Consider the following 27996-nt stretch of genomic DNA (forward strand, 5'->3'; position numbering starts at 1 on the left):
GGCCACAGATAAAATAACGTCAAATCACGTTATATGTACAGTAGCTTTGATTGGACTGATCATGTCAACATCATTCTTTCAAAATCTTAGCTACTGTAGCAGTCATGATCATGAATCAAGTCGACAATCTACTGGCAAATCCTTTTTAATCCTTGTCATATGAAGAGAAATAACAAAGAGAAATTATAGATAAAACATATAGTTGCTCATCGGCCATTGGACATAAACATTACACAACAAGTTGGAAATCGCAAATTCAACAATGAGTGGTTTGGAAGGAATCAGTGACAGTGGCTAACATTAACCGCATGCATTTTCCCATTCCTTTCAACTAGTTTAGTTTTTTCAAACTTCACTAAGCTACTTCCTGGACCAATCAGCAGCTGTTGCTAGTTGGAAAATCCTATGTTAAAAGTCTTATAACCAATCATAAAAAATTTCACAAATTGCATATTATAAAGAGAAAGGACAAGAAAAAAGGAAAGTACAGGAGGTGATGATGAGGCTTTATCTGACCTGGCCATTATAGATATAACAAGGTGACCTGGTCAATGATTAACTGACAATACCCCCACTCACACACAAACACAATTATGATACTATACGGACACAGAGGAAACACAAATACATTGATCGTTTAATTACATTGATATTTTATTGTGATCTCAAAAAGTAACTGTTACACAGCACAAAGAATTTAAGCACAAATAAGTTCCTAATTGTCTAGAATGTATCTTCTCATGATCTAGGCTTAAACAGAAGCAGCACAAGATGCCGGAGGAGCAGCGACATCATGGGTTTGATCATGCATATTGCTTAAGATGATCTCTTTAGTAGCATTTCTTCAAGCAGTATGTACAGCTGATTGTGTCTAACAACATCTACATCTTTATTGAGCATTAAGCCCAAATACACTCAAATAACACAAATGAATAAGTGTTGCACTATAGTGTATTTCAGTGACATGAAATCGTATTTATTTCCAAAAGTGCACTGTTGACGACCATCAATTGAAAGAAAGAGCAAAGGGGCAACAAGACAAACCACACGTTGACATGCAGTGAAGCAAACAGCTGCAAAACTACGGATCACAAGCATTGACATTCACTTAAAAGGTAACAAACCTGTTCATAAATACTAATCCAAATAAAGAAACTGTGCAAGCATGGCATTTCAACAAGACACATTTTTTTTTTAAAGAAGAAGATAAAGAAGAAGATAATTATGTTTGTGGTGTTCACTGAAAGTCCTAGCTGATAATATCATGCAGTGAACTATCTGAACCATACAAATCTCAGAAGGGCATTACACTTTCAGATCAAAGTTTGGCAGATGTTTTCAGACCTCAAAAGTAGTCTGATTTCACTACATCTCACAACGTAGTTGAGGTCTGAAAACATCTGACAAACGTTCATGTATTGTGTAAAATGTCCCTTTAATTAACCATTAGAAATTAGTGGTCTTTACTTCGTTCAAAAGAAGTAGAATGGAAAAGTACAAAACATGCACACCTGGAATAATATTCCAGTCACTGTCATTTAAATTAGTCACTGTAACAAAAAAAACACAGCAAAATGTCAATTCAGTTTGGAGGCATTGGTGTAAGCTTTAGTCAGTCACTCGACACAGCTCATTCTATGGGGAATAACGCTTGTGATCACGCTTCCTTCCAAAATCATTGGTTACATTAAATTGTCTTTTACTTTTAATTGATTGTGCCATACAGTGAGTAAAACAACAGGCAGAACTGTTGCAAACCAGATTTTAGCCTACAGTAACAACTAAGGGTGTTTTCACATGGGCCTTTTTAAAATAACTAATCTCAGTCCTCTTTTAAAGTGAAGATAAAAAATAGCTAAATAACCCAATTTTCTTTGTGTTCATGCTGCCTTTGCCTTTGAATGAGGACTCAACTCTTTTGCCAGTTCACTTCACCCATTTTGTGGTTCAAGTCCTCTTTGCATTCATATTTCTATGTTTAGAAAGGAACCATTATTTTTCCAACATTCTCTCAATTCACTCTGGGTTTTTACAAAGTGCGGGACATTCCATCAGCGTGTGTTATCGGACAGCTAGATATACCTACTTACATTTTGGTAGCTAATAAATTGCATTTAGTTAAAAGATGAGATATAATTGTAATCAGAAGATACTATTAACATGTAATTACTATTGGTAACATAATAAATAGCAGACAAATATCTGGAGATGAAATAATGCTGTAATTGAAAATTGTACACCCAATGTAGTGTAGTGTAGTACACCCAATGTAGTGTAGTGTAGTACACCCAATGTAGGCTACTGGCCCTTTCAGAGATATCATTTATTTTGCACTCCGTGTTGTGATTGTCACCAAATATGTTGTCTTTTCACACTATTTAAAGATGCACTATGCAGAATTCGCTGGTGTACAAAACTACGCAAAAACGAAACATCAGAACAGGTAGCATAGAAACAGCACTCATCTACAGCTTCGTAGACTTGCTTTCAACGGGAATTCATTTTTAACTTTTTAACATTTCTATGTGAATTTGGTCAGGTCGCCCAAAAAGTTACATATTGTAGTGTCTTACTGCACAATTGAATAAATAGTTTATGAAGCTCGCTTAGTCTATAGATCACATATTGCAAACAAATAATCTGAATTAAAAACTCACATATTTTGGAATTTCTGTGCATCCTTGACAATCACTAATCTTTATCCAAAAACAGCACAGGTATTTTCAGTGAGTGAATCATTAGCCAAACAGTCAACCTAAAACACATTTTTGTATTGGACAAATTCAGGTAGGTTCCTCTCCATTTTCATTCCATCTACTTCTGTTTAAGAAACGTTTGCAACAGAATGAGTGGAATGAATACGTCCCAGCACATCATCTTCTCTCTTTTGTGATACCAATGTGAGGGGTTATGGCAGAAGAAACGGTGTTGCAGTAGTCTAGTGTGTCGTACGGGAATAATGACAAGTGAACCTGTGGAGCTTTGTGCTCACATTGCCCTAAAAAAGGGAATAGGACCACGAAATTCAAGGGAACCTGAACTCAGACCACCCCTCGAGATTGGTTCACTTCGGGAGCTCTTTTGAGGGGTCTGAGTTCCTTTGGAAAAATAAGAAAGCCGCACTGAGTTCACAAAAATTGTCTGAAAGGGACCAAGTATGAAAACACCCAAAGTCATATGTACGTTTCATGGGGAGAATGTAAATAATTGATTTACTAATTCAGTGAACATTTAATGTGTCACATTCAATATATCTAAAAATATTTACAAATAAAACAATCGTGGACATAGTTGAATAAAGATTTACAAATCAAACAATCATGGACATAGCTGAATAACATTCATAAAATAAATGACCATTTCTTCAAACTGCTATTCTGATTCATGTGAATTGTCCACATTAGTCTACATTTTGGCAATAAGAATTATGCTCTTGTGAAGTGTTCTGATCATGCATTTGACCTCAAATGTGAAATTAAATTAAATTGATAAATATTGGACAAATGATTTAGAAAAGAAACGGCCTTGCTGAGATGATGGCTGCGAGTGATTTAATTGGATGAATGAATGTCTGCTATCTCTCTTGATTGGTTTTGACTGTAAATGAATCCAGTCCTATATAGTGCATAGGCCCTTTTTTTCCAGCTCATGTATCATTAAGCAATCTTCTTTTAGTAGCCTACTTTCATTTCCTTCATATACCCCTCCTCAACCGATAGAATGTTCTGTCTGCACATTGCAACACAAAGCCTTGCTGCTTCCCACCTTAAATAAGGCAGGCAACATAGGACTAGATAGTAACTCTGACTTCCTTATACAGTACAGTACACTACACTACACTACAGAGCCAAATATAGAATAAGTACATAGCTCTTGTACAATTCCCTACATAAGAATAGGAAGCTTATGAAGCCTTTTCAGTTTGTGACTTCAGACAGTCTGACAGCACAGCTTAGGCCTACTGTTATTGCCCTGTCTAATGGTAAAGAGGAAGCACTGTCTCCTTAAATGGACTCAAATATTTTTGGTGTCACAGCCGAACATTCATCACAATGAGATGTATTCAAAGGGCTAACGGACTGGAGAAAACAAAGCACTTGTTCCATGATGATTCAATTAAAGGGATAGTTCACCCAAAGTGCATATTCATTTTGTAATTTGGGTAAACTATTTCTTTAAAAATGCATAATAATAGCAATACATAACCAGCAATGGATGGCTGTTGTACAATCACAAATCATTAAAGCAAGGAATAACAATGAGTCAGTGAATGACTATGTGGTGCAGCCTCATCATGCACCCCTACAATCGCCATGGTCATCTAGTGGTGCTGGTGGTTCTGAAGTCGCTGTGGGGGTTAGAGGCAGGGCGTGGAGGGGAGGGTGTGAGCATGTGTGTGAGCGCTGGCGGGGTGAGTGGTTGGCAGTGACGTGATGTAGCTGGGAGGACGGAGGGTGGGGTTGAGGAATAGGGGTATAGGGTCAGGGGTTAGAAGTCAGGGGGAGTGTATTTACAGGTTGACCAGGTGGAGATCGGAGGCGGCGAAGTGGGGGCACAGCGCCATGTCGGGGTTCTTGAGCTGCCGCAGCACCCGCCGGTGGAACTTGGAACGCACACGGTTGAACTCCATGATGTCACAGGGGTCCTCCTCGATCCAGAACCGATGGAACTCCTGCATTAGGTAACCTATGAGAGGGGAGGGTGGACCATTAGCTGGACAGAACCACATTAGCCTGGTCCTAGAACTGTTTGTGCTATCTCGCCAATTCCTATGCTCATAGTTGGCTATACAGCACAAACAGATCTGGGACAAGCGGCTGGGATCACAGAGGAGGACAAGAAGAAAACGGAAAACCTGTAGGTTAGCAGGTAAGGGTGGGACAACAGTATAACGTTTTCATACAGTACTACAATAACTGTACCAAAATGGAAAAAAACATTTGTTTTGGGTTATCATACTTCAGGGAAAGATACTACTATGATATTACGATATTGGGATAAAACAATATTTCAGGGAAAGATACTGTAGGAATTCTAACAGCATTTTCTGTCTGACAAGTTGGAAGGCATGCTGATTGATATTAGTGTGAAGCATGACTGAAAGTGTATAAGTGTGCCGTTCGGTTCTCAAGTTATATCAGTATCAATATAGCGTCACACGTGCTAGCAGATTTAACACAAAGACTGCATCTGAAATGGCACCCTATTGGACTCTTGGCAAATGTCTTACACAATATAGGGAATATGTTGCCATTTAGTAGTACAATACATATGGAATAGAGTACCATTTGGTAGTACAATACATATGGAATAGAGTACCATTTGGTAGTACAATACATATGGAATAGAGTACCATTTGGTAGTACAATACATATGGAATAGAGTACCATTTGGTAGTACAATACATATGGAATAGAGTACCATTTGGTAGTACAATACATATGGAATAGGGTGCCATCATGGGCACAGTGGTTCCCACTCACAGAAGGTCTGCTGGAAGTGGCTGAGGCTGGGCATCTCCGGGGCTACGTTGTACAGGTGGGTCTTCAGGGCTCCGCTCACCAGCAGAGAGTAGGCCAGATCCGTGATGTTGATGCCCACGATGGCAAAGGAGTATCTGGAACAATCAGTTATAAACATATCTCATTTTATCTGAAGCTGGAACGAAGGCAATCTTTGTAGCTGTGCACAAGCCTCTGTGCTGCCCCCTGTGGTTGTTCCTTCTACATGACTTAATAAGTAGGCACTAGGCACTAGTGGATATGGACTAGAATGGAATATATTTACAGTCTTATGCTTGTAATGTAGCTTAATGATCTCACAGGTTTTTGATTGGGTGAAAATAATGTATGGTCCTGTTGAGATTTGAAATCCACAACGTGGACTTGACCTATTGCAGTGCAAGTATGAGAAGTGATTTTGCCAAGGTTTGACTGAGACAATTGAACTAAAGGAATAGGTGTGTACAAGAGCTGAATCTAAACAAATCCTGGCACACACACACACACACATTTCACCCTCTGAAAACACACACACATTTCACCTCTGAAAACACACACACATTTCACCCTCTGAAAACACACACACCCACACAGCCTGAATATAGATGTCACCACCAGACTTTCAGTGCTGAAACAGCCCCTCTGCCAGAGCCAAATCTCCCTAGAGCTACAGTAACCCTCCACCCCATGCCCAGATCTCCTTAGAGCTACAGTAACCCTCCATGCCATGCCCAGATCTCCCTAAAGATACAGTAACCCTCCACGCCATGCCCAGATCTCCCTAGAGCTACAGTAACCCTCCACCCCATGCCCAGATCTCCTTAGAGCTACAGTAACCCTCCACTCCATGCCCAGATCTCCCTAGAGCTACAGTAACCCTCCAGCCCATGCCCAGATCTCCCATAATCCTTTAAGACACTGCCAAGCCTATGGTATGATGAGGACACATGGACATCAAAGGATTCTTCTTGATATTCTCTCCTGTGCCATCTCCGCTGTGCGTGCGTGTTTTAGGGATTTGAGACTCACCCAATTGCTTTATCAAAGTTTTTCTGTTCCCATTCTGCTTTGCTCATTTTGCTGTGGAGGACACAAACGTGAGTGTGAGTGTGCATCTAGAGCTCTGACATTGCAGTGTTTTCTGACTACTGAAGTAGCCTGGTCCCAGATCTGTTTGTGCTGTCTTGCCAACTCCTATGGTCATTGTCAGACAGCACAAACAGAACTGCAACCAGTCTACTTCAGAGGTACCTCAGAAACGTACAAAGAACGCAGCTAATGAAACAAGATGAGTAGTGCAAAGAAAGTGCCATGATGCAGTTTCATATGACAATATCCATGACTATTTAGATTCTATAACTCATCGCAATTAATGAATGGAATGCGTAACCATAACAAGTACATATAGAGATAATTCTAAAACGTTGCAAATCAATTGGTCAGTATGAAAGTGAAATGATGAAGTAGTACCTTGCCTCTTTGGGAATGCTCCTACACACGTGATCGACAGGGATGGAGAGAATGGAGGTGGAGAAAGAAAGAAAGTGAGTGTGCCCAGTGAGATGTAGACCAAAGCAAATGTGCCAAATGACAGAAATTAAAACGCGAGCCACAACTGCAGTCATTCAAGTCCGTACTATCAATTGCAGCTATGACTGACACAGCCACAATGTAGCCTAACCAGTGTGGAAAACCTAGTGTTGGGTTCATTAGGGCACACTGGAAAATAGTCTTAAATTGTACACAACGGAAAGCAAAAATGTGTGTTTCTTATTGGGCAAGTTCCGGTAGTTCCTCCTTGTTCAGTCCTTTTTGTTGTTGTTAGGTGCTTAATGAACATGACCCACGAGAAACTCAAAACATCAGAGAGGTCTGAAGGGAAATATAATTCAAGACTACTGATAGGGATTCCCCTTTTTATAAGATTTCCTCCAATGGGGTTTCAATATTGGGACTCTGTTATTTTGAGAGGTAGTGTGACTCCAGCGCTTAAATTAATCATACAGGTCGAGTTCCAGGCCAACTACATTGCAGACGTTGCATTGCATCAACCAATGGTTAAGTGCCACTTCATCAACAGCACAGTTGGGCATCTGATTGCTATATCATATGATGTGGCTAGATAATATGTTCAAGACCTATCCAGGTGTTGTGGATCTGAAAGGCATCTCCAATGTAGTCTTCATAGCATGTTGTAAATGGTTGAGATAAATCAAGAGCCAATCTCTACGCTATAGGTCAGGGAGCGTGTGAAGGAGGGGTAAAGGGGAGGGAACCACCTGTGTTTCGGCTGCAAGGAGTCATGAAGCACCTGGAGAGCGGTGGCCTTGTCATGCTCAGCAAAATATCTATGGTAGAGGAAGTTAAAACACAGCGGAAACATAAATTAGGATTGCACAGGATTGTCTCTATGTCCCTTGACATTGATATTGGATGTATAATCAGTACTGTACTACTGTCTGGTCCTTGTCTGCAGAGGAAAACATTTGTACAGTACAGTGACTCATATTACACACACACACACACACACACACACGACACTGTCACACGACACTGTCACACACACAGAGACACTCACAGAAGATTGTGTAGGCCCAGTAGACCCATGCCCCTGAAGTCAGTCTTGGGGTCATTGCCTTGGAAACCGATCTCACACCACTGCTTGGAGATCCGCCCAGTGAGTGGTGAATCAGGACGCAGTGTCTTCCACAGCTACAACAGAACAAACACAGACATTAATCAGGGAGAGACTACTTACTGCTATCAGTAAATAAAGCCAGATCCCATATTCATAAAGTGTCTCAGAGTAGCAGTGCTAGGAACAGGCCCCCCTGTCAATATATTGTTATTCATTATGATTTAAAGGCCAAACTGATCCTGGATCAGCAATCCTACTCTGAGACGGTTTATGAATATGGGCCCTGATATTCAAAACCTAGCCCTTTCAAACATAGCAAAGAACAATTTCTATCAGCAATTCGGTCACCTCACATTCTTAGCAGGGGATCAATGTATATACTGTATCTAACCCACACAAAGTAACTGCCCCACTCTAGCTCCCAAACTATAGAAAGCACAGAAATTCTACCTGTCTAACTACTTTATATCAATTCCAGTAAGCACAGATGTCAGCAGCACAAGTCAGTATATCAACACATACATTAAATAGTGGTATTTATTGTAGCACTTCATAATGCATTATAATAACATTACATCTTACCTTCATCAACATCTCCTCATGGTCGGGGTTCTCACAGTCGTACGGCTCCCTGCGTAGCTTCTCCACCTCCGCCACCAGACTACGGTAGCCGACGATCTGGAACAGACTGGCCTGGAGGGAGATGCCTAGCCTGGGGAGAGACACAGCCATGCAAGGATCAGCCTAGAGGTTAGCCTGGAGGTGACGCACTACTATAGGTTTGTGTTCAATAGACACCAAACGGAAGAGAATGAAAGGGGGAGTGGAGAGAGGCTGGACTAGTCTTTTCCTATACAAAATGCTCAAACAATAAGCTATGGTGTACCCTAATGAACTCAACCCAGTGCTTCTCTTATGGCTTAGCCTGGATGAGCCTTGAGGTCTGTGAGAGCATGCTCTTTTTGGAGGCTCCTTTTGTAAGTACTGTAGAGCCAGGATTCAATCCAAGGTGCATTGTAGCGCAGGGCACTATAACCGTCTCTTAAAGGTAATTTGCGTTTGAGCCGACTTGCAAGGTTTTCCAAAAATGCAATCTCTGAAGAACTTTGTGGAAAATACCTTTAAAAAGGGATTGTCAGCTGTATAGTAACCAGTGCTATACGTGCTTTGGACTGAATCCCGGCCCACTGTAGGTGTTCCAATCCTGGTCAGTTGTCTGACTAGAGTACAAATCAATTGTATTCTAGTTAGGTCGGGCACGTTATGAACCTTAAAAGACCGCTTGGTGGCTCTCAGTAATTCATTATAGTGATTAAATCTACCTATGCAAATGATGCACAGTGATCAACATATTCAGTGCTGAACATGATCTTACTGTGGGTTAGTGTCAGGGTTGACCTTCTTCAGGGTCATGATGTCATCGATGGTCTTCTCCACTCGGTCTGGGTGAGCACTGAGGGCAGACTGGCACAGCTGGAGAGGGAAGAGAAAGATGAGGAGTAGGAGGAAGAATAGGTACCAGGTGAAGGAAGAATAGGAGGCAGGAGGAGGAGGAAAAGGGGGCATGGAGAGAAGGAGGACGAATAGGGTGCAGGAGGTGGAGGAATAGGGGGTATGAAGAGAAGGAGGAATAGGGAGCAGGAGGAGGAGGAATAGGGGGCAGGAGGAGGATGAGGAATAGGGGGCAGGAGGAGGATGAGGAATAGGGGGCAGGAAGAGGAGGAGGATGAGGAGAAAGAGGAGGAATAGGGGGCAGGAAGAGGAGGAGGAATAGGGGGTATGAAGAGAAGGAGGAATATGGGGCAGGAGGAGGAGGAATAGGGGGCAGTAGGAGGATGAGGAATAGGGGGCAGGAAGAGGAGGAGGATGAGGAGAAAGAGGAGGAATAGGGGGCAGGAAGAGGAGGAGGAATAGCGGGCAGGAAGAGGAGGAGGATGAGGAGAAAGAGGAGGAATAGGGGGCAGGAAGAGGAGGAGGAAAGCACAAAGCATCACCACAGTTGTGTATAAATGTGTATAAGTTATGAAATACCATATTACCCATCAAATGTACACCACTCACCTCATGCTTTGAGTACCTGAGGGAAGACTCTGAATGGGAAAAACAAGTTAAAAAAGAAATGCTAACAAACCTACACTATTTCAAACTCCCAGTTCCCACCCACCACTTTTTATCATTCTCATAGCTTACATATCTCTCACACAGAATCAGAATTGAAGAACAGATTAAATTACATGTTGACGAATTAAACAATTATTCAAAGACAATAAGTAGGCCTACCGATCTTAAGGGTCCTTCGGGCCCCTGGCTTGTTGCTGTGGCAGATCCGTTGCAGTTCGCACCTCCCCGTGACCTTCCTGATCACAAACTTCAGGCCTCGCCACAGACATTTACAGTACAGGAACACAAAGAACTGTGTCACCACCCTACAGGAGGTGAGAGAGAGAGTATATTCTCTCCTATCAAAAGGACAACGTCAGGGGTATTGGACACTGAATGAGGCAACTTCTCTACATTCCTTTTGTGACCGACCCAGGTCTTCTGCGTACCCCATCAAGACTGTGTTAGCAGACTGAGCTAAAGTCTAGGAATTAGCTTGGGGAACTAATTCAAGTCTTCAGGTCACAGTCAAAGTCACTCATCCTCAGTTAGACTAAGACACACTGATGTAATCTAGGACAGAAGTACAGTGTATGCTTATAATGGGCACCATTGTTAAGCGTTTATGCTCAGGGAAGAGAATACCTGCTCAGCCGCACAATTGTTTTATACTTGGATCCCAAAGCCTGCCTCAGCTCTTCATTTGTGTTGGTTGTTCAATGTACCCATCAAATTGATGACTGATCAGTCCTAAAGCTGCCCTGGCAGGAAACAGACCTAAACTATCTCACTCTCCGTCTTTAACATGTGAATAACAATTTGCTATTTGTTTAAAATTACATTATTCTCTCTTCTCTTCTCTCTCCTCCCCCTCTCCCTCTCTCTCCTTCGGGCTCCATATTTAGGTCTGAGGGGAGCCACCGCCCCCATCCTGATAAGAGAGTGTAGTTCCAGATGCCCAACTGGGACAGAGGGAGAAGCATGACGTGGGTCGGGCACCCAGCAGCCTCCTAATGTAGGCTGTACTAGCACCGTGTGTGTGTGAGGGGGGAGTGGAGTGTGAGAATGTGAATTTCTGTTGTAGGGAACATCTACAGTTGAAGTCGGAAGTTTACATACATACACCTTAGCCAACTACATTTAAACTCAGTTTTTTCACAATTTCTGACATTTAATCCGAGTAAATATTCCCTCTTTTATGTCAGTTAGTATCACCACTTTATTTTAAGAATGTGAAATGTCAGAAAAATGGTAAAGAGAATGATTAATTTCAGCTTTTATTTCTTTCATCACTTTCCCAGTGAGTCAGAAGTTTACATACACTCAATTAGTATTTGGTAGCAATGCCTTTAAATTGTTTAACTTGTGTCAAACGTTTCAGGTGGCCTTCCACAAGATTCCCACAATAAATTGGGTTAATATTTCTTGCTCGCACATGCGTTTTCAGTTCTGCCCACAAATTTTCTATGGGATTGAGGTCAGAGCATTGTGATGGCCACTCCAATATCTTGACTTTGTTGTCCTTAAGCCATTTTGCCACAACTTTGGAAGTATGCTTGGGGTATTGTTTGTACAGATGTACATTTTCTCCCAAGGATGAACCAGACTTGTGGAGGTCTATCATTATTTTCTGAGGTCTTGGCTGATTTATTTTGATTTTCACATGATGTCAAGCAAAGAGGCACTGAGTTTGAAGGTTGGCCTTGAAACACATCCACAGGTACACCTCCAGTTGACTCAAATGATGTCAATTAGCCTATCAGAAGCTTCTAAAGCCATGGCATAATTTTATGGAATTTTCCAAGATGTTTAAAGGCACAGTCAACTTAGTGTATGTAAACTTCTGACCAACTGGAATTGTGATACAGTGAATTATAAGTGAAATAATCTGTCTGTAAACAATTGTTGTAAAAATAACTTGTGTTGTGCACAAAGTAGATGTCCTAACCGACTTGCCAAAACTATAGTTTGTTAACAAGAAATTGGTGGTGTTTAAAAAACTAGTTTTAATGACTCCAACCTAAGTGTATATAAACTCCTGACTCCTGACTGTATTTGTTTATTTGGATCCGCTTTAGCTCTTGCAGAAGCAGCACCTACTCTTCCTGCACTGTAAACCCCAAAGCATTTTTAACTCAAATACTTATAGTATGTTGAACTCAATGTCAATGAAAAGTCATTTTTACTTCAAATGTGTATGTGGAACTGACTGAAAACTGACATCAACAAAAACAAATTATGTTTCAACTCATTAACCTTCTACCCAGCATGCTCTACTGCAGGTTCATTTCTGGGACATGTTTGTAATATGTGTTTTTGCATGTACAATGAGTGAGTGATTGATTAATCTTATGCTACATGAAGATAAATAACATACGTTTTCCTAAACTAATCCAAACATTTAGTTCGGGTTTTTTTGCACCGTTACTGAAATGTTTGTCCCATTTAAAATGGCTCATGTAGTACCAAAACCCTGCCAGTCCTTATGCAGGTTGTGGGTGAATAACAATTCCAACTGTTGGATAGCCTAACTCTGACTGGATTCCAATAGGAATTACACATCACTTTGCAAACTGGCCTAATGTGATTTACAGGTAGGGTTGCAAATCCTTGTAAATTTCCCAGGTTTTCTAGAAATCTTCCAACCAGGATAGTTTTTTAATCTGTGAATTTGGGGAAATTACTGGAATTTTGCAACACTACTTGCAGGCCTGATGTGGCCTGTAAACCATCAGTTTCAGACCATTGTATTAGGGTAAAGCTTCCTCAAAATAAGTCCTAATTAGATATGTAATGTATTGTCAGCACAGGAGGCTGCTGAGGGGAGGATGGCTCATAATAAATGGCCAGAACCATGCGAATTAATGACTTGGATACCATGTGTATTTGATACCATTCCACTGATTCTGCTCCAGTCATTACCACGAGCCCTTTCTCCCCAATTAAGGTGCCACCAACCTCCTGTGATTGTCATAAAGAGTTTAATTATAATGACAATCTTCACCTAGGAACTCACTTGGTGAAGGCCACAGGATTGAAATACAGTCATGGGTGGTAACTGTACATTTCACTCAAAAAGGCAAAGTATACTGGGAAATTATTTTGGAGGTGTGGCTTAGTGGAGCCATTACTCAAAATGTTCAAGCTGATACAACTCAAATCTGGACCCCCTACAGCACGTGTCAAACGGAGGGCCAAGTGTCGCTCCTCCCAAGTATTCATTGAAAGGAAAAAATAAAAACCCACAGACATTAGGCCCTCCATGGAATGAGTTTGACACCTCTGAGATAGTCACTGTGACCCTATAGGGTAGGGGTGTCAAACTCATTCCATGGAGGGCACTGCCTGCTGGTTTTTGTTTTTTCCTTTTAATTAAAACCTAGACAACCAGGTGAGGGGAGTTCCTTACTAATTAGTTACCTTAATTCAGCAATCAAGTACAAGGGAGGAGCGGAAAAACTCACAGATACTCTGCCCTACGTGGAATGATATTGACACATGTGCTCTGTTGGTTTAAGTAATGACTACAAAATCACTTTAAGTAATGACTACAAAATCACTTTAAGTAACTGTTCTCAGATATTTTTTTATTTTATTTTTTTATTTCACCTTTATTTAACCAGGTAGGCTAGTTGAGAACAGGTTCTCATTTGCAACTGCGACCTGGCCAAGATAAAGCATAGCAGTGTGAACAGACAACACAGAGTTACACATGGAGTAAACAATTAACAAGTCAGTAACACAGAGAAAAAAGGGGAGTCTATATACAATGTGTGCAAAAGGCATGAGGAGGTAGGCGAATAATTACAATATTGCAGATTAACACTGGAGTGATAAATGATCAGATGATCATGTACAAGTAGAGATATTGGTGTGCAAAAGAGCAGAAAAGTAAATAAATAAAAACTGTGGGGATGAGGTAGGTGAAAATGGGTGGGCTATTTACCAATAGATTATGTACAGCTGCAGCGATCGGTTAGCTGCTCAGCTAGCTGATGTTTGAAGTTGGTGAGGGAGATAAAAGTCTCCAACTTCAGTGATTTTTGCAATTCGTTCCAGTCACAGGCAGCAGAGTACTGGAACGAAAGGCGGCCGAATGAGGTGTTGGCTTTAGGGATGATCAATGAGATACACCTGCTGGAGCGCGTGCTACGGATGGGTGTTGCCATCGTGACCAGTGAGCTGAGATAAGGCGGAGCTTTGCCTAGCATGGCCTTGTAGATGACCTGGAGCCAGTGGGTCTGGCGACGAATATGTAGCGAGGGCCAGCCGACTAGAGCATACAAGTCGCAGTGGTGGGTAGTATAAGGTGCTTTAGTGACAAAACGGATGGCACTGTGATAAACTGCATCCAGTTTGCTGAGAAGAGTGTTGGAAGCAATTTTGTAGATGACGTCGCCGAAGTCGAGGATCGGTAGGATAGTCAGTTTTACTAGGGTAAGCTTGGCAGCGTGAGTGAAGCAGGCTTTGTTGCGGAATAGAAAGCCGATTCTTGATTTGATTTTCGATTGGAGATGTTTGATATGGGTCTGGAAGGAGAGTTTGCAGTCTAGCCAGACACCTAGGTACTTATAGGTGTCCACATATTCAAGGTCGGAACCATCCAGTGTGGTGATGCTAGTCGGGCATGCGGGTGCAGGCAGCGATCGGTTGAAAAGCATGCATTTGGTTTTACTAGCGTTTAAGAGCAGTTGGAGACCACGGAAGGAGTGTTGTATGGCATTGAAGCTCGATTGGAGGTTAGATAGCACAGTGTCCAATGACGGGCCGAAAGTGTATACAATGGTGTCGTCTGCGTAGAGGTGGATCAGGGAATCGCCCGCAGCAAGAGCAACATCATTGATATATGCAGAGAAAAGAGTCGGCCCGAGAATTGAACCCTGTGGCACCCCCATAGAGACTGCCAGAGGACCGGACAACATGTCCTCCGATTTGACACACTGAACTCTATCTGCAAAGTAATTGGTGAACCAGGCAAGGCAGTAATCCGAAAAACCGAGGCTACTGAGTCTGCCGATAAGAATATGGTGATTGACAGAGTCGAAAGCCTTGGCAAGGTCGATGAAGACGGCTGCACAGTATTGTCTTTTATCGATGGCGGTTATGATGTCGTTTAGTACCTTGAGTGTGGCTGAGGTGCACCCGTGACCGGCTCGGAAACCAGATTGCATAGCGGAGAAGGTACGGTGGGATTCGAGATGGTCAGTGACCTGTTTGTTGACTTGGCTTTCGAAGACCTTAGATAGGCAGGGCAGGATGGATATAGGTCTGTAACAGTTTGGGTCCAGGGTGTCTCCCTCTTTGAAGAGGGGGATGACTGCGGCAGCTTTCCAATCCTTGGGGATCTCAGACGATATGAAAGAGAGGTTGAAGAGGCTGGTAATAGGGGTTGCGACAATGGCGGCGGATAGTTTCAAAAATAGAGGGTCCAGATTGTCAAGCCCAGCTGATTTATATATATATTAAGTGTATCTATCTATCTATCTATCTAATCTATCTAGGGGAACCTGTTTGGACGTGATGAGTTGGAGTGAGAACTGTGGTTCATGGCCCGTACTCAACTGAGTACCTGCCAAGTCAGAGAGCTTGGAAGCTGTAAGGCTCTATCTGCATTTTTGTCTAAATGTAGTTATTGACATAGCCTTGTTCTGTTCAATGTTCAGCAAGTGCCAACACAGGTGAACACCACTAGTGCTTTGAAATGTGTTCAAAATGTGATAATAACCTAATATTAGGGACGTCAAACATTCAGGCTTCTGCACTGACACCATGGAATCTCTAGTCTAGAGCGCCTGGTTAAATTGTGTTTGAGAGCATTTTATAACTGTCTAACTGGTTAAATTGTGTTTGAGAGCATTTTATAACTGTCTAACTGGTTAAATTAGTGAGAAATAGATATTGTTGCAATGTGAGTGGGAAACATATACTATCGTCTTAAATTGATATGTTTAATTATTTTTCCATATGAAATTATTGGATATTTCCCTAATTTCCCTAATGTGGACAGTTTGCTATTACCTTACACAAGCTTGCATTTCTACCCCATAAAATTGAGTGGAATTACACATCCTTTTTACCTTAGATTGGTAATGTTAGTATAAACGTTTATAGTCATCACAATGACAAGATTGACTGCTTAAAACATATCAATATCTTAATTAAATTGGTTAATGGAATGACACCAAAAATTTGAGGTGGTCTCTCTATAAAAGTCGTTGGCTACACACCAATACACAGATTTGACAGTCAAATTTAAATAGCTGCTAAACGTTCTCACTGTTGATATCCTATGCCACACTGTAATTCATTTGAAATAGGATCAGTTTGGGCCAGAAGGTTACCGACCACCACAGATGAGCTCACTCTCCTTGCCTGTCTCATTACACCACGGTTAGAGCTGGCTGCAGACAATGATCAGGTAGGGGGAAATCCGATTTTCAACATTTATCATTTTAAAATGTAGGCAACGATTTTCCACCAACAGGTTGAGTACCTTATGATAAGCTGTAGACCACACTATCTACCAAGAAAGTTCTCATCTATATTATTCGTAGCCGTCTATTTACCACCACAGACCGATGCTGGCACTAAGACCGCACTCAACCAACTCTATAAGGCCATAAGCAAACAAGTGGCGCTTCTAGTGGCCGGGGACTTTAATGCAGGCAAACTTAAATCAGTTTTACCACATTTTTACCAGCATGTCACATGTGCAACCAGAGGAGAAAAAAAATTCAACGGGAAACCCAGACGCGAGCTGCCCAGAGTCTACTAGACAAGTTAAATGCCTTTTATGCTCGCTTCGAGGCAAGCAACACTGAAGCATGCACGAGAGCACCAGCTGTTCTGGATGACTGTGTTTTTAACGCTCTCGGTAGCCGATGTGAGCAAGACCTTTAAACAGGTCAAAATTCACAAAGCCGCGAGGCCAGACGGCTTACCAGGAAATGTACTCAAAGCATGCACAGACCAACCGGCAACTGTCTTCACTGATATTTTCAACCTCTCCCTGACCAAGTCTGTAATACCTACATGTTTCAAGCAGACCACCATAGTCCCTCTGCCCAAGGAACCTAAGTTAACCTGCCTAAATAAGTACCGCCCTGTAGCACTCATGTTGGTAGCCATGAAGTGGTTTGAAAGGCTGGTCATGGCTCACATCAACAGCATTCTCCCAGACACCATAGACACACTCAAATTCGCATACCGCCCCAACAGATCCAGAGATGACGCAATCTCAATCGCACTCCACACTGTTCTTTCCCACCTGGATAAAAGGAACACCTATGTAAGAATGTGCCCACAAAGTGCCCACAAAGCTCATTACTAAGCAAAGGACCCTGGGACTAAACACCTCCCTCTGAAACTGGATCCTGGACATCCTGACTGGCCGCCCCCAGGTGGTAAGGGTAGGCAACAACACGTCTGCCACGCTGATCCTCAACACTGGGGCCCCTCAGGGGTGTGTACTTAGTCCCCTCCTGTACTCCCTCTTCCCCCACAACTGCGTGGCCAAACACGACTCCGACACCATCATTAAGTTTGCTGACGACACAACAGTGGTAGGCCTGATCACAGACAATGATGAAATAGCCTATAGGGAGGAGATCAGAGAACTGACAGTGAGATGCCAGGACAACAACCTCTCCCTCAATGTGAGCAAGACAAAGGAGCTGATCGTGGACGATAGGAAAAGGAGGGCCGAACAGGCCCCCATTAACATCGACGGGGCTGTAGTGGAGCGGGTCGAGAGTTTCAAGTTCCTTTGTGTCCACATCACCAACGAACTATCATGGTCCAAATACACCAAAACAGTCGCGAAGAGGGCACGACAAAACCTATTCCCCCTCAGGAGACTGAAAATATTTGGCATGGGTCCCCAGATCCTCAAAATGTTCTACAGCTGCACCATCGAGAGCATTCTGACCGGTTGCATCACCGCCTGGTATGGCAACTGCTTGGCATCTGATCGTAAGGCGCAACAGGGGGGCAGTACGTACGGCCCTCTGGACTTATATCATAGGCGTGTCAGAGGAAGGTCTATAAAATTGTCGGAGACTCCAGTCACCCAAGTCATAGACTGTTTTCTCTGCTACCGCATGGCAAGCGGTACCGGAGTGTCAAGTCTAGGACCAAAAAGCTCCTTAACAGCTTCTACCCCCAAGCCATAAGACTGCTGAACAATTAATCAAATGGCCACTGGACTATTTACATTGACACCCCCCTCCATTTGTTTTTACACTGCTGCTACTCGCTGTTTATTATCTATGTATAGTCACTCTACACCTACCTACATGTACAAATTACCTCAACTAACCTGTACCCCTGCACACTGACTCAGTACCGGTACCCCCTATATATAACCTCGTTATTGGTATTTTATTGTGTTACCTTTTTATTATTTTTACTTTAGTTTAATTAGTAAATATTTTCTTAACTCTTCTTGAACTGCACTGTTGGTTAAGGGCATGTAAGTACGCATTTCATGGTAAGGTCTACACTTGTTGTATTCGGCGCATGTGACAATAACTGCATATTCCGATTACTGACTTTGAGCGTTTCATCATGGTTTGCGTTTTCAACACCAATCAAATAAGAGTTTGTCAATCTCGACAAATAGAAAATACATCCCTTCCTGCTAAGTACTTAAAGTGTGGAATCTCAGAATGCCATTCAACTTTTTGTTGTTTTGAAACGGTCTGTTTGCAATCATCGATTGGCAGGTGCGCAGTTTGGATGCAGGACTTGTATTACAGTGGAGTGGATGAACGTGCGCAGGTAGCCGACAGGAGAATTTTGAAGTAGCCTAATAAGATTTATTTTAAAGTGAATGGTTGTGTTTATGCTAGAAAATTAAGGTAATACAATTTAAAAGTTAAATGACAAATATTTAGGCTATAATTGAAGCATTAGGATCTAGGTCAAGGAATAGCCTCTTGGATCGGAAAGGAGGCAGAACGTGCGTTAAGCTTTTTTGAATACCAGGGTCTGCTGGGAGCATAGGCCTTTGTGGCTTCAATATATAGGAGGACTTGGGAGAATGATGATTGGCAACGGACAGAGCATCAGTATCAGAAAAAAACATTTCTGACAGTCCTGTACTGTGCCTTTCTTGAATGTATAATATGTAGAAAGTAGACCCACAACTGAACCAAATGGAATTAATGGAAAGAAACATTCAAATAACAGGGCTTTTATGCCGTTATTCAAATGACATTTTCACTGCAGTTTACAGCCTAGTGTAGAATGGTACTCATTTGAAAACAATAATGTTAATGTTAATTGCATTGTGGTGTTGTAGGCTAGTCTAGGTAGGGTAATTGTATTGTCCCTAAGGCCATACAAATTGAATTAACTGTATAACAGCAACAAACAAAAAAAAAGGATCGCTATCACTAAATCAAATAAAAGTTGTATACTTTGTAATAATACTAAACAACCTTTGTACATCACCTAACAACCTCACCAAGAGATTTTAGCCTTTTGGTATTGTGGCGAACAATGAGGCAAGGCAATGCGGGAAAGACAAACACTCTAGACATGGTGTTAATAGGGTTAACCCACTTGCAGAGATTTTTAATGTGGTTCATATAGCGAGGTTTGCTACATTGCCCCCTCCGTATTTAAAGGCACGTCCCTGTGCTTCGACTACTCAGCCCCGTAGCACGTCTGAGCCATGCGTTCTGATGGCCTCACGGGCGTCATCCCACTTGATTAGTGTAGTGTTAGCTAGCTACATAGTTGTCTTTGCTGTCTTCGTATCCAAGATAATTGTGTAGTTTAGAGTGTGTAGTCTTAGAGTGATTATCTTAATTTACCGAGGTTAGCTAGCCAGCTATTTGTCGTCCTTAACGTAGGAGACACTGCTAGCTAGCCAACAGCTAGCCAACGTCTACCGAATAGAACTTCCGCACTCAACAACCCGGTCGCATTCCGCTTCGCTCCACAGGTAGTATCACATTTTCATTTCATTTCATTACAGCACAACGGTTTGATTTGTTTGATCGTAGCTAGCTACATAGCTAGCTACATAGCCGTCTTTGTATCAAAGATAATTGTGTAGTCTAGAGCGATTTTCTAGCTTAGCTAGCCAGCTATTGTCGTTCTTTTAACGCAACGTAACGTAATCAACACTGCTAGCTAGCCAGCTAGCCCTCGAATAGCAGCACTGTAGAAACTATTACACTCAACGGAACGACTTGATTAGTGTAGTGTCAACAACACAGCCACTGCCAGCTAGCCTACAAAGTCAACAACGCAGCCACTGCCAGCTAGCCTACTTCAGCAGTACTGTATCATTTTAATCATTTTAGTCAATAAGATTCTCGCTACGTAAGCTTAACTTTCTGAACATTCGAGACGTGTAGTCCACTTGTCATTCCAATCTCCTTGCATTAGCGTAGCCTCTTCTGTAGCCTGTCAACTATGTGTCTGTCTATCCCTGTTCTCTCTTCTCTGCACAGACCATACAAACGCTCCACACCGCGTGGCCGCGGCCACCTAATCTGGTGGTCCCAGCGTGCACGACCCACATGGAGTTCCAGGTCTCCGGTAGCCTCTGGAACTGCCGATCTGCGGCCAACAAGGCAGAGTTCATCTCAGCCTATGCCTCCCTCCAGTCCCTCGACTTCTTGGCACTGACGGAAACATGGATCACCACAGATAACACTGCTACTCCTACTGCTCTCTCTTCGTCCGCCCACGTGTTCTCGCACACCCCGAGAGCTTCTGGTCAGCGGGGTGGTGGCACCGGGATCCTCATCTCTCCCAAGTGGTCATTCTCTCTTTCTCCCCTTACCCATCTGTCTATCGCCTCCTTTGAATTCCATGCTGTCACAGTTACCAGCCCTTTCGAGCTTAACATCCTTATCATTTATCGCCCTCCAGGTTCCCTCGGAGAGTTCATCAATGAGCTTGATGCCTTGATAAGCTCCTTTCCTGAGGACGGCTCACCTCTCACAGTTCTGGGTGACTTTAACCTCCCCACGTCTACCTTTGACTCATTCCTCTCTGCCTCCTTCTTTCCACTCCTCTCCTCTTTTGACCTCACCCTCTCACCTTCCCCCCCTACTCACAAGGCAGGCAATACGCTCAACCTCATCTTTACTAGATGCTGTTCTTCCACTAACCTCATTGCAACTCCCCTCCAAGTCTCCGACCACTACCTTGTGTCCTTTTCCCTCTCGCTCTCATCCAACACTTCCCACACTGCCCCTACTCGGATGGTATCGCGCCGTCCCAACCTTCGCTCTCTCTCCCCCGCTACTCTCTCCTCTTCTATCCTATCATCTCTTCCCTCTGCTCAAACCTTCTCCAACCTATCTCCTGATTCTGCCTCCTCAACCCTCCTCTCCTCCCTTTCTGCATCCTTTAACTCTCTATGTCCCCTATCCTCCAGGCCGGCTCGGTCCTCCCCTCCCGCTCCGTGGCTCGACGACTCATTGCGAGCTCACAGAACAGGGCTCCGGGCAGCCGAGCGGAAATGGAGGAAAACTCGCCTCCCTGCGGACCTGGCATCCTTTCACTCCCTCCTCTCTACATTTGCCTCCTCTGTCTCTGCTGCTAAAGCCACCTTCTACCACTCTAAATTCCAAGCATCTGCCTCTAACCCTAGGAAGCTCTTTGCCACCTTCTCCTCCCTCCTGAATCCCCCCCTCCTCCCTCTCTGCAGATGACTTCGTCAACCATTTTGAAAAGAAGGTCGACGACATCCGATCCTCGTTTGCTAAGTCAAACGACACCGCTGGTTCTGCTCACACTGCCCTACCCTGTGCTCTGACCTCTTTCTCCCCTCTCTCTCCAGATGAAATCTCGCGTCTTGTGACGGCCGGCCGCCCAACAACCTGCCCGCTTGACCCTATCCCCTCCTCTCTTCTCCAGACCATTTCCGGAGACCTTCTCCCTTACCTCACCTCGCTCATCAACTCATCCCTGACCGCTGGCTACGTCCCTTCCGTCTTCAAGAGAGCGAGAGTTGCACCCCTTCTGAAAAAACCTACACTCGATCCCTCCGATGTCAACAACTACAGACCAGTATCCCTTCTTTCTTTTCTCTCCAAAACTCTTGAACGTGCCGTCCTTGGCCAGCTCTCCCGCTATCTCTCTCAGAATGACCTTCTTGATCCAAATCAGTCAGGTTTCAAGACTAGTCATTCAACTGAGACTGCTCTTCTCTGTATCACGGAGGCGCTCCGCACTGCTAAAGCTAACTCTCTCCTCTGCTCTCATCCTTCTAGACCTATCGGCTGCCTTCCATACTGTGAACCATCAGATCCTCCTCTCCACCCTCTCCGAGTTGGGCATCTCCGGCGCGGCCCACGCTTGGATTGCGTCCTACCTGACAGGTCGCTCCTACCAGGTGGCGTGGCGAGAATCTGTCTCCTCACCACGCGCTCTCACCACTGGTGTCCCCCAGGGCTCTGTTCTAGGCCCTCTCCTATTCTCGCTATACACCAAGTCACTTGGCTCTGTCATAACCTCACATGGTCTCTCCTATCATTGCTATACAGACGACACACAATTAATCTTCTCCTTTCCCCCTTCTGATGACCAGGTGGCGAATCGCATCTCTGCATGTCTGGCAGACATATCAGTGTGGATGACGGATCACCACCTCAAGCTGAACCTTGGCAAGACGGAGCTGCTCTTCCTCCCGGGGAAGGACTGCCCGTTCCATGATCTCGCCATCACGGTTGACAACTCCATTGTGTCCTCCTCCCAGAGCGCTAAGAACCTTGGCGTGATCCTGGACAACACCCTGTCGTTCTCAACTAACATCAAGGCGGTGGCCCATTCCTGTAGGTTCATGCTCTACAACATCCGCAGAGTACGACCCTGCCTCACACAGGAAGCGGCGCAGGTCCTAATCCAGGCACTTGTCATCTCCCGTCTGGATTACTGCAACTCGCTGTTGGCTGGGCTCCCTGCCTGTGCCATTAAACCCCTACAACTCATCCAGAACGCCGCAGCCCGTCTGGTGTTCAACCTTCCCAAGTTCTCTCACGTCACCCCGCTCCTCCGCTCTCTCCACTGGCTTCCAGTTGAAGCTCGCATCCGCTACAAGACCATGGTGCTTGCCTACGGAGCTGTGAGGGGAACGGCACCTCAGTACCTCCAGGCTCTGATCAGGCCCTACACCCAAACAAGGGCACTGCGTTCATCCACCTCTGGCCTGCTCGCCTCCCTACCACTGAGGAAGTACAGTTCCCACTCAGCCCAGTCAAAACTGTTCGCTGCTCTGGCCCCCCAATGGTGGAACAAACTCCCTCACAACGCCAGGACAGCGGAGTCAATCACCACCTTCCGGAGACACCTGAAACCCCACCTCTTTAAGGAAAAGTAATCCTTCTCACCCCCCTTAAAAGATTTAGATGCACTATTGTAAAGTGGCTGTTCCACTGGATGTCATAAGGTGAATGCACCAATTTGTAAGTCGCTCTGGATAAGAGCGTCTGCTAAATGACTTAAATGTAAATGTAAATGACACCAATGTAGCAAACAGCAGGACAAGGAAGTGAAACAAGGTCACTGGCGTGAAATTTAAACATCCTATGCATCGTACCAAAAGGGTTAACACACTTGGTTGGAATAGTATAATTTCATCTTATATTTTACCCACTTAGCAGACACTTTTACTCAAGGGCACATCAACAGATTTTTCACCTAGACAGCTCAGGGATTTGAATCAGCAACCTTTTGCTTAATAGCCCAATGCTCTTAACTGCTAGGCTACCTGCAACCCTCATCATGGCTCATATTACAGTTACAGGGACCAGGGTTTGCGTCCCAGTCAGGGTACCCCCTAAACCACTACTGTGCCTTCGGAAAGTATTCAAACCCCTTGACTCTCTCCACATTTTGTTACGTTACAGCCTAACTCTAAAATGGATTAAATTAAGAAAATCCTTAGCAATCTACAAATCTTTTTTGTCATTATGGGGTGCAATAAAAATACATAAAAATACATAAATACATTTACATAGGTATTCAAACCCTTCGCTATTTCAGTTTTACATTTTTAAGAAATTAGCAAAACTGTCTAAATCTGTTTTTGCTTTGTCATTACGGGGTATTGTGTTTAGAATGATGAAGGGGAAAAAACGATTTAATCAATTTTAGAATAAGCCTGTAACCTAACAAAATGTGGAAAAGTCAAGGGGTCTGAAAACTTTCCGAAGGCAACGTATATTGGTGTCAGGTGTTGAAGAGCAACATTAGTCACAGTACATTTGTGTTAGGCCAGCAGTGTTTTTGTCAGGTTTCTGTACTGTGATGGCAGAGTATGCTAAACAAATGTGCAGCCGATTGCTACAAATCATCATATCATTCGGCCAGGTAGGCCTACTTTGCAGTCTACATTTAAGGTAAACTGAATCTCTTTCCCCCATAAGTCTGTCCCAATTTAGCTACTCCATGCTGTCCTACTTTATCTACTCCATGATGTCCTACTTTAGCTACTCCATGCTGTTTTACTTTATCTACTCCATGATGTCCTACTTTAGCTACTCCATGCGGTCTTACTTTATCTACTCCATGATGTCCTACTTTAGCTACTCCATGCTGTCCTACTTTAGCTACTCCATGCTTTCCTACTTTAGCTACTCCATGCTGTTCTACTTTAGCTACTCCATGCTGTCCTACTTTAGCTACTCCATGCTATCCTACTTTAGCTACTCCATGCTGTCCTACTTTAGCTACTCAATGCTGTCCTACTTTAGCTACTCCATGCTATCCTACTTTAGCTACTCAATGCTGTCCTACTTTATCTACTCCATGATCTTCTACTTTAGCTACTCCATGCTGTCCTACTTTAGCTACTCCATGCTTTCCTACTTTAGCTACTCCATGCTGTCCTACTTTAGCTACTCCATGCTATCCTACTTTAGCTACTCCATGCTGTCCTACTTTAGCTACTCAATGCTGTTCTACTTTAGCTACTCCATGCTATCCTACTTTAGCTACTCCATGCTGTCCTACTTTAGCTACTCCATGCTGTCCTACTTTAGCTACTCCATGCTGTCCTACTTTAGCTACTCCATGCTATCCTACTTTAGCTACTCCATGCTGTCCTAGTTTAGCTACTCCATTCTGTCCTACTTTAGCTAGCTATGGTTAGTAAAGCAGGGCAACTAAAAAAAAGACAGAATTACAAAATGTAAACATAATATTGGCAACTTTTTTTATGTATTTTGATGCACCAGTAAATAGTATGCACATTTACATTACAATTTGGCACAGTGCATTATTTATGACAGTTGTATAACCTTAAAATCAACACAGAAAAAAAGCTACATCACCAATCTGTACTGTGTGCTTTGCAGGGTGTGGTTTCTCTGCAAGGACTTAGTAACAATAGTTTTGATTTTCTCTTGTCAGACCAAGAAATAGACAAGTCAGGATTAAGCTGTCCCAGTTTATATGATGTCCCACTCTTTCTGAATTCACCCTATTCATGAAAATGTCTTGTCAACAGGAAGCAGGAACAGCATCATTTTCAACTTAAGTTTAAGCAATATAATTAATCTCCAATTGTATTGTACTTAATCAGGTAAAAACTGCAGAATGGGTCCAAAAACGTGCTGTGATTGATTTAGGTTGATGATATACCAGAAATCACCAACAGGGGTTTGCCCTGCCTACTAATATGAAGCAGATGATAGTATGAAAGGATACACAGTAGCCATGTAGACTAACACATGTCCACTGAGTGTATTGATCACAGACTACACATCCCGGGGACCATTTTCTCTCCCCACTGCCTGAGAACGAGACTGGCATGCTAAGTAGGCCAAGCACACGCAGGGTGAGCGCATTCAAACATTAGCCAACTCCATTAGCCGATGGAGCAGCACCAAGCACTGCCATGGGGCACGGGAATAAGCGGAGAGCACTTGTGCTTGCAAACACTCACATGGTAATTAAGTCATTGGTAGGCATACACTACGCACAATAACTACCCTAACCGAGCGTCGTCACTGAAAAGATCGTAAACGCGCAAAGGCGCGAGAATAAAGGCCTGGTTGCCTGCAAAAACCCTCTGTTCTCTATTCTCCTACACCTGACCGATTGGCGGAGCTGTTCTTTCAGCACCTCACACACAAGGGCACAGTTTGTCACATAAAATCGGGCCTATCTAAACAATATGGTGTAAATTAAATTCGGGTTGTCAAGCTTCTTGATAACTAGCTTCTTATTCATTCCCATTTGACCATGGAGAAAACAACATGCATTTAAGGGCACTGGGAGGACTTCGTTTACCATTTAAGGCTATATAAACAAAATGTCACTCCACATGAGTGAAAAGAAAGCATTCAACATTCTAGGCTTCGCCTATGTGAGTTGACAGTATAGTCAAGGTCTCATTACAAGAAGTTCTGACCATTCTTTAAAAAACATATTTATTAGGCCAGGCCTATAGCAAAGTATCCCTTACAGAAAGAGCATGTATTTGCCTACCTCAAAAAATGCTTCATTTTTATGGTTTTGTCGAGTTCCTTATCGTTTCTTTAGAAATGAAACACGGACAATGGCCAATGTATTCCTGCATAAAAAAGAAACAGGTGGGAAGGGAAAAACATAATTTTACATTATTGATACAAGCACACAGAAACAAAGATAGCCCTAAAACGTGTTAATGTCTGGTGAATGGCGCGTTTTATGTGGTCGGCAGTTTCCATGGTGCTGCTGTGCTGTCGGATTATAGGCTATATGCTACATTGCTGTGAGCAAGTAACGATATAGCCTAGCCTACCAGTTCTTCGGGTAAGGCTCCCTGCAATATGATGAAATGAACATTCGTAATCTCATTATAAGGTAAATACATCACACAATTGTGTGGTTTGGTGCAGCCTGTTTCTCGAAGCTAATAATTGGCACCCAAATCACACCATGCATAATCCGAGCTCTCGAATAACACAATGAAATCAATCGTGCGTCCCAAAATGGAACAAGCACATATTTACCAATATATCAATAAATTGCACTCACAGGAAATAAGAAATGAGAGGAGCCTTAAAAAGACGCAATAGATTGCCGCCGGTGGTGGCCTCGCGTTTGTATGGTTGTCGTCTTCACTCCGGAGCAGGTAACTGTTCTTCCTCCATGATGACAGCGTCACTGAGTGGATGAGGAGACGGAGCGGCAGAACAGCATCGCAATGCAGGGTTGTGGCCGCCGCGAGGTGGAGTAAAGAGCGTCAGCCCAGCCCAAGCCTCGCGCTTCAGACAGACACCTTCGTAAAAACAAAACGGGTCACCGACTCATCAGACCCAAAGAGATGTCCACCTAAATTATATCATTTTATCAGATTGTCATGTTTGTTTTGTGTCGCTTAGGCCAGCTAGCCTACTTGGTAAATGCGGTGCGTCTGGCTTCAAAATAGCTTAGGGAGCAGGAATCGCAGTCTGTCAGGGTCAGGTTATGACTGGCCATTTCGACTGTCAACCATAAAAATAAGCTCTATATTTGTGACACTATAATAAGATCAAATGGGCTATTAGGCCTATATACGTATTGGATGCACGACCCTCAAGGTTTTAAATTATGTGTTCTAATGAGTATCAATATTATCTAGTCGTGTGATTTACAGGCCCCGCGATTTGTTATTTCTGTACGTCCAACAGTTCATCGTCTTATAGGGCTAGGCTATCGATCTGTTTCTTTTATTGTCTCAAGACAGACCTGGCAACTTGTCTAACATGATGCAGGGTCTCTCTCTGATTATACCCTATCATTCATTCTGATTTGGTTTCTAGGATA

At 43.2% G+C, this 27996-nt stretch overlaps 1 protein-coding gene across 2 annotated transcripts; it reads right to left on the minus strand.

Annotated features, from left to right (window-relative positions):
- Positions 1 to 633: 633 nt before the first annotated feature.
- Positions 634 to 27535, minus strand: elmod1 (ELMO/CED-12 domain containing 1). Of its 2 annotated transcripts, XM_035779886.2 has the most exons (12): positions 27226 to 27535; positions 26695 to 26779; positions 10420 to 10565; positions 10201 to 10229; positions 9515 to 9612; positions 8722 to 8851; positions 8080 to 8213; positions 7781 to 7849; positions 6972 to 6992; positions 6531 to 6581; positions 5484 to 5617; positions 634 to 4686 (listed from the first exon to the last, which is right to left on the minus strand). In XM_035779886.2, exons 2-12 carry the CDS (start codon positions 26709 to 26711, stop codon positions 4511 to 4513), a joined length of 1005 nt encoding a protein of 334 aa, XP_035635779.1. In that variant the 5' UTR covers positions 26712 to 26779; positions 27226 to 27535; the 3' UTR covers positions 634 to 4510. The 2 variants fall into 2 exon arrangements, with proteins under 2 accessions (XP_035635779.1, XP_035635780.1); XM_035779887.2 differs by lacking the exon at positions 6972 to 6992 and having other exon boundaries at positions 27226 to 27530.
- Positions 27536 to 27996: the final 461 nt, after the last annotated feature.

This window comes from Oncorhynchus keta, chromosome 11, assembly GCF_023373465.1.
Source record: "Oncorhynchus keta strain PuntledgeMale-10-30-2019 chromosome 11, Oket_V2, whole genome shotgun sequence".
Lineage (NCBI taxonomy): Eukaryota > Metazoa > Chordata > Actinopteri > Salmoniformes > Salmonidae > Oncorhynchus > Oncorhynchus keta.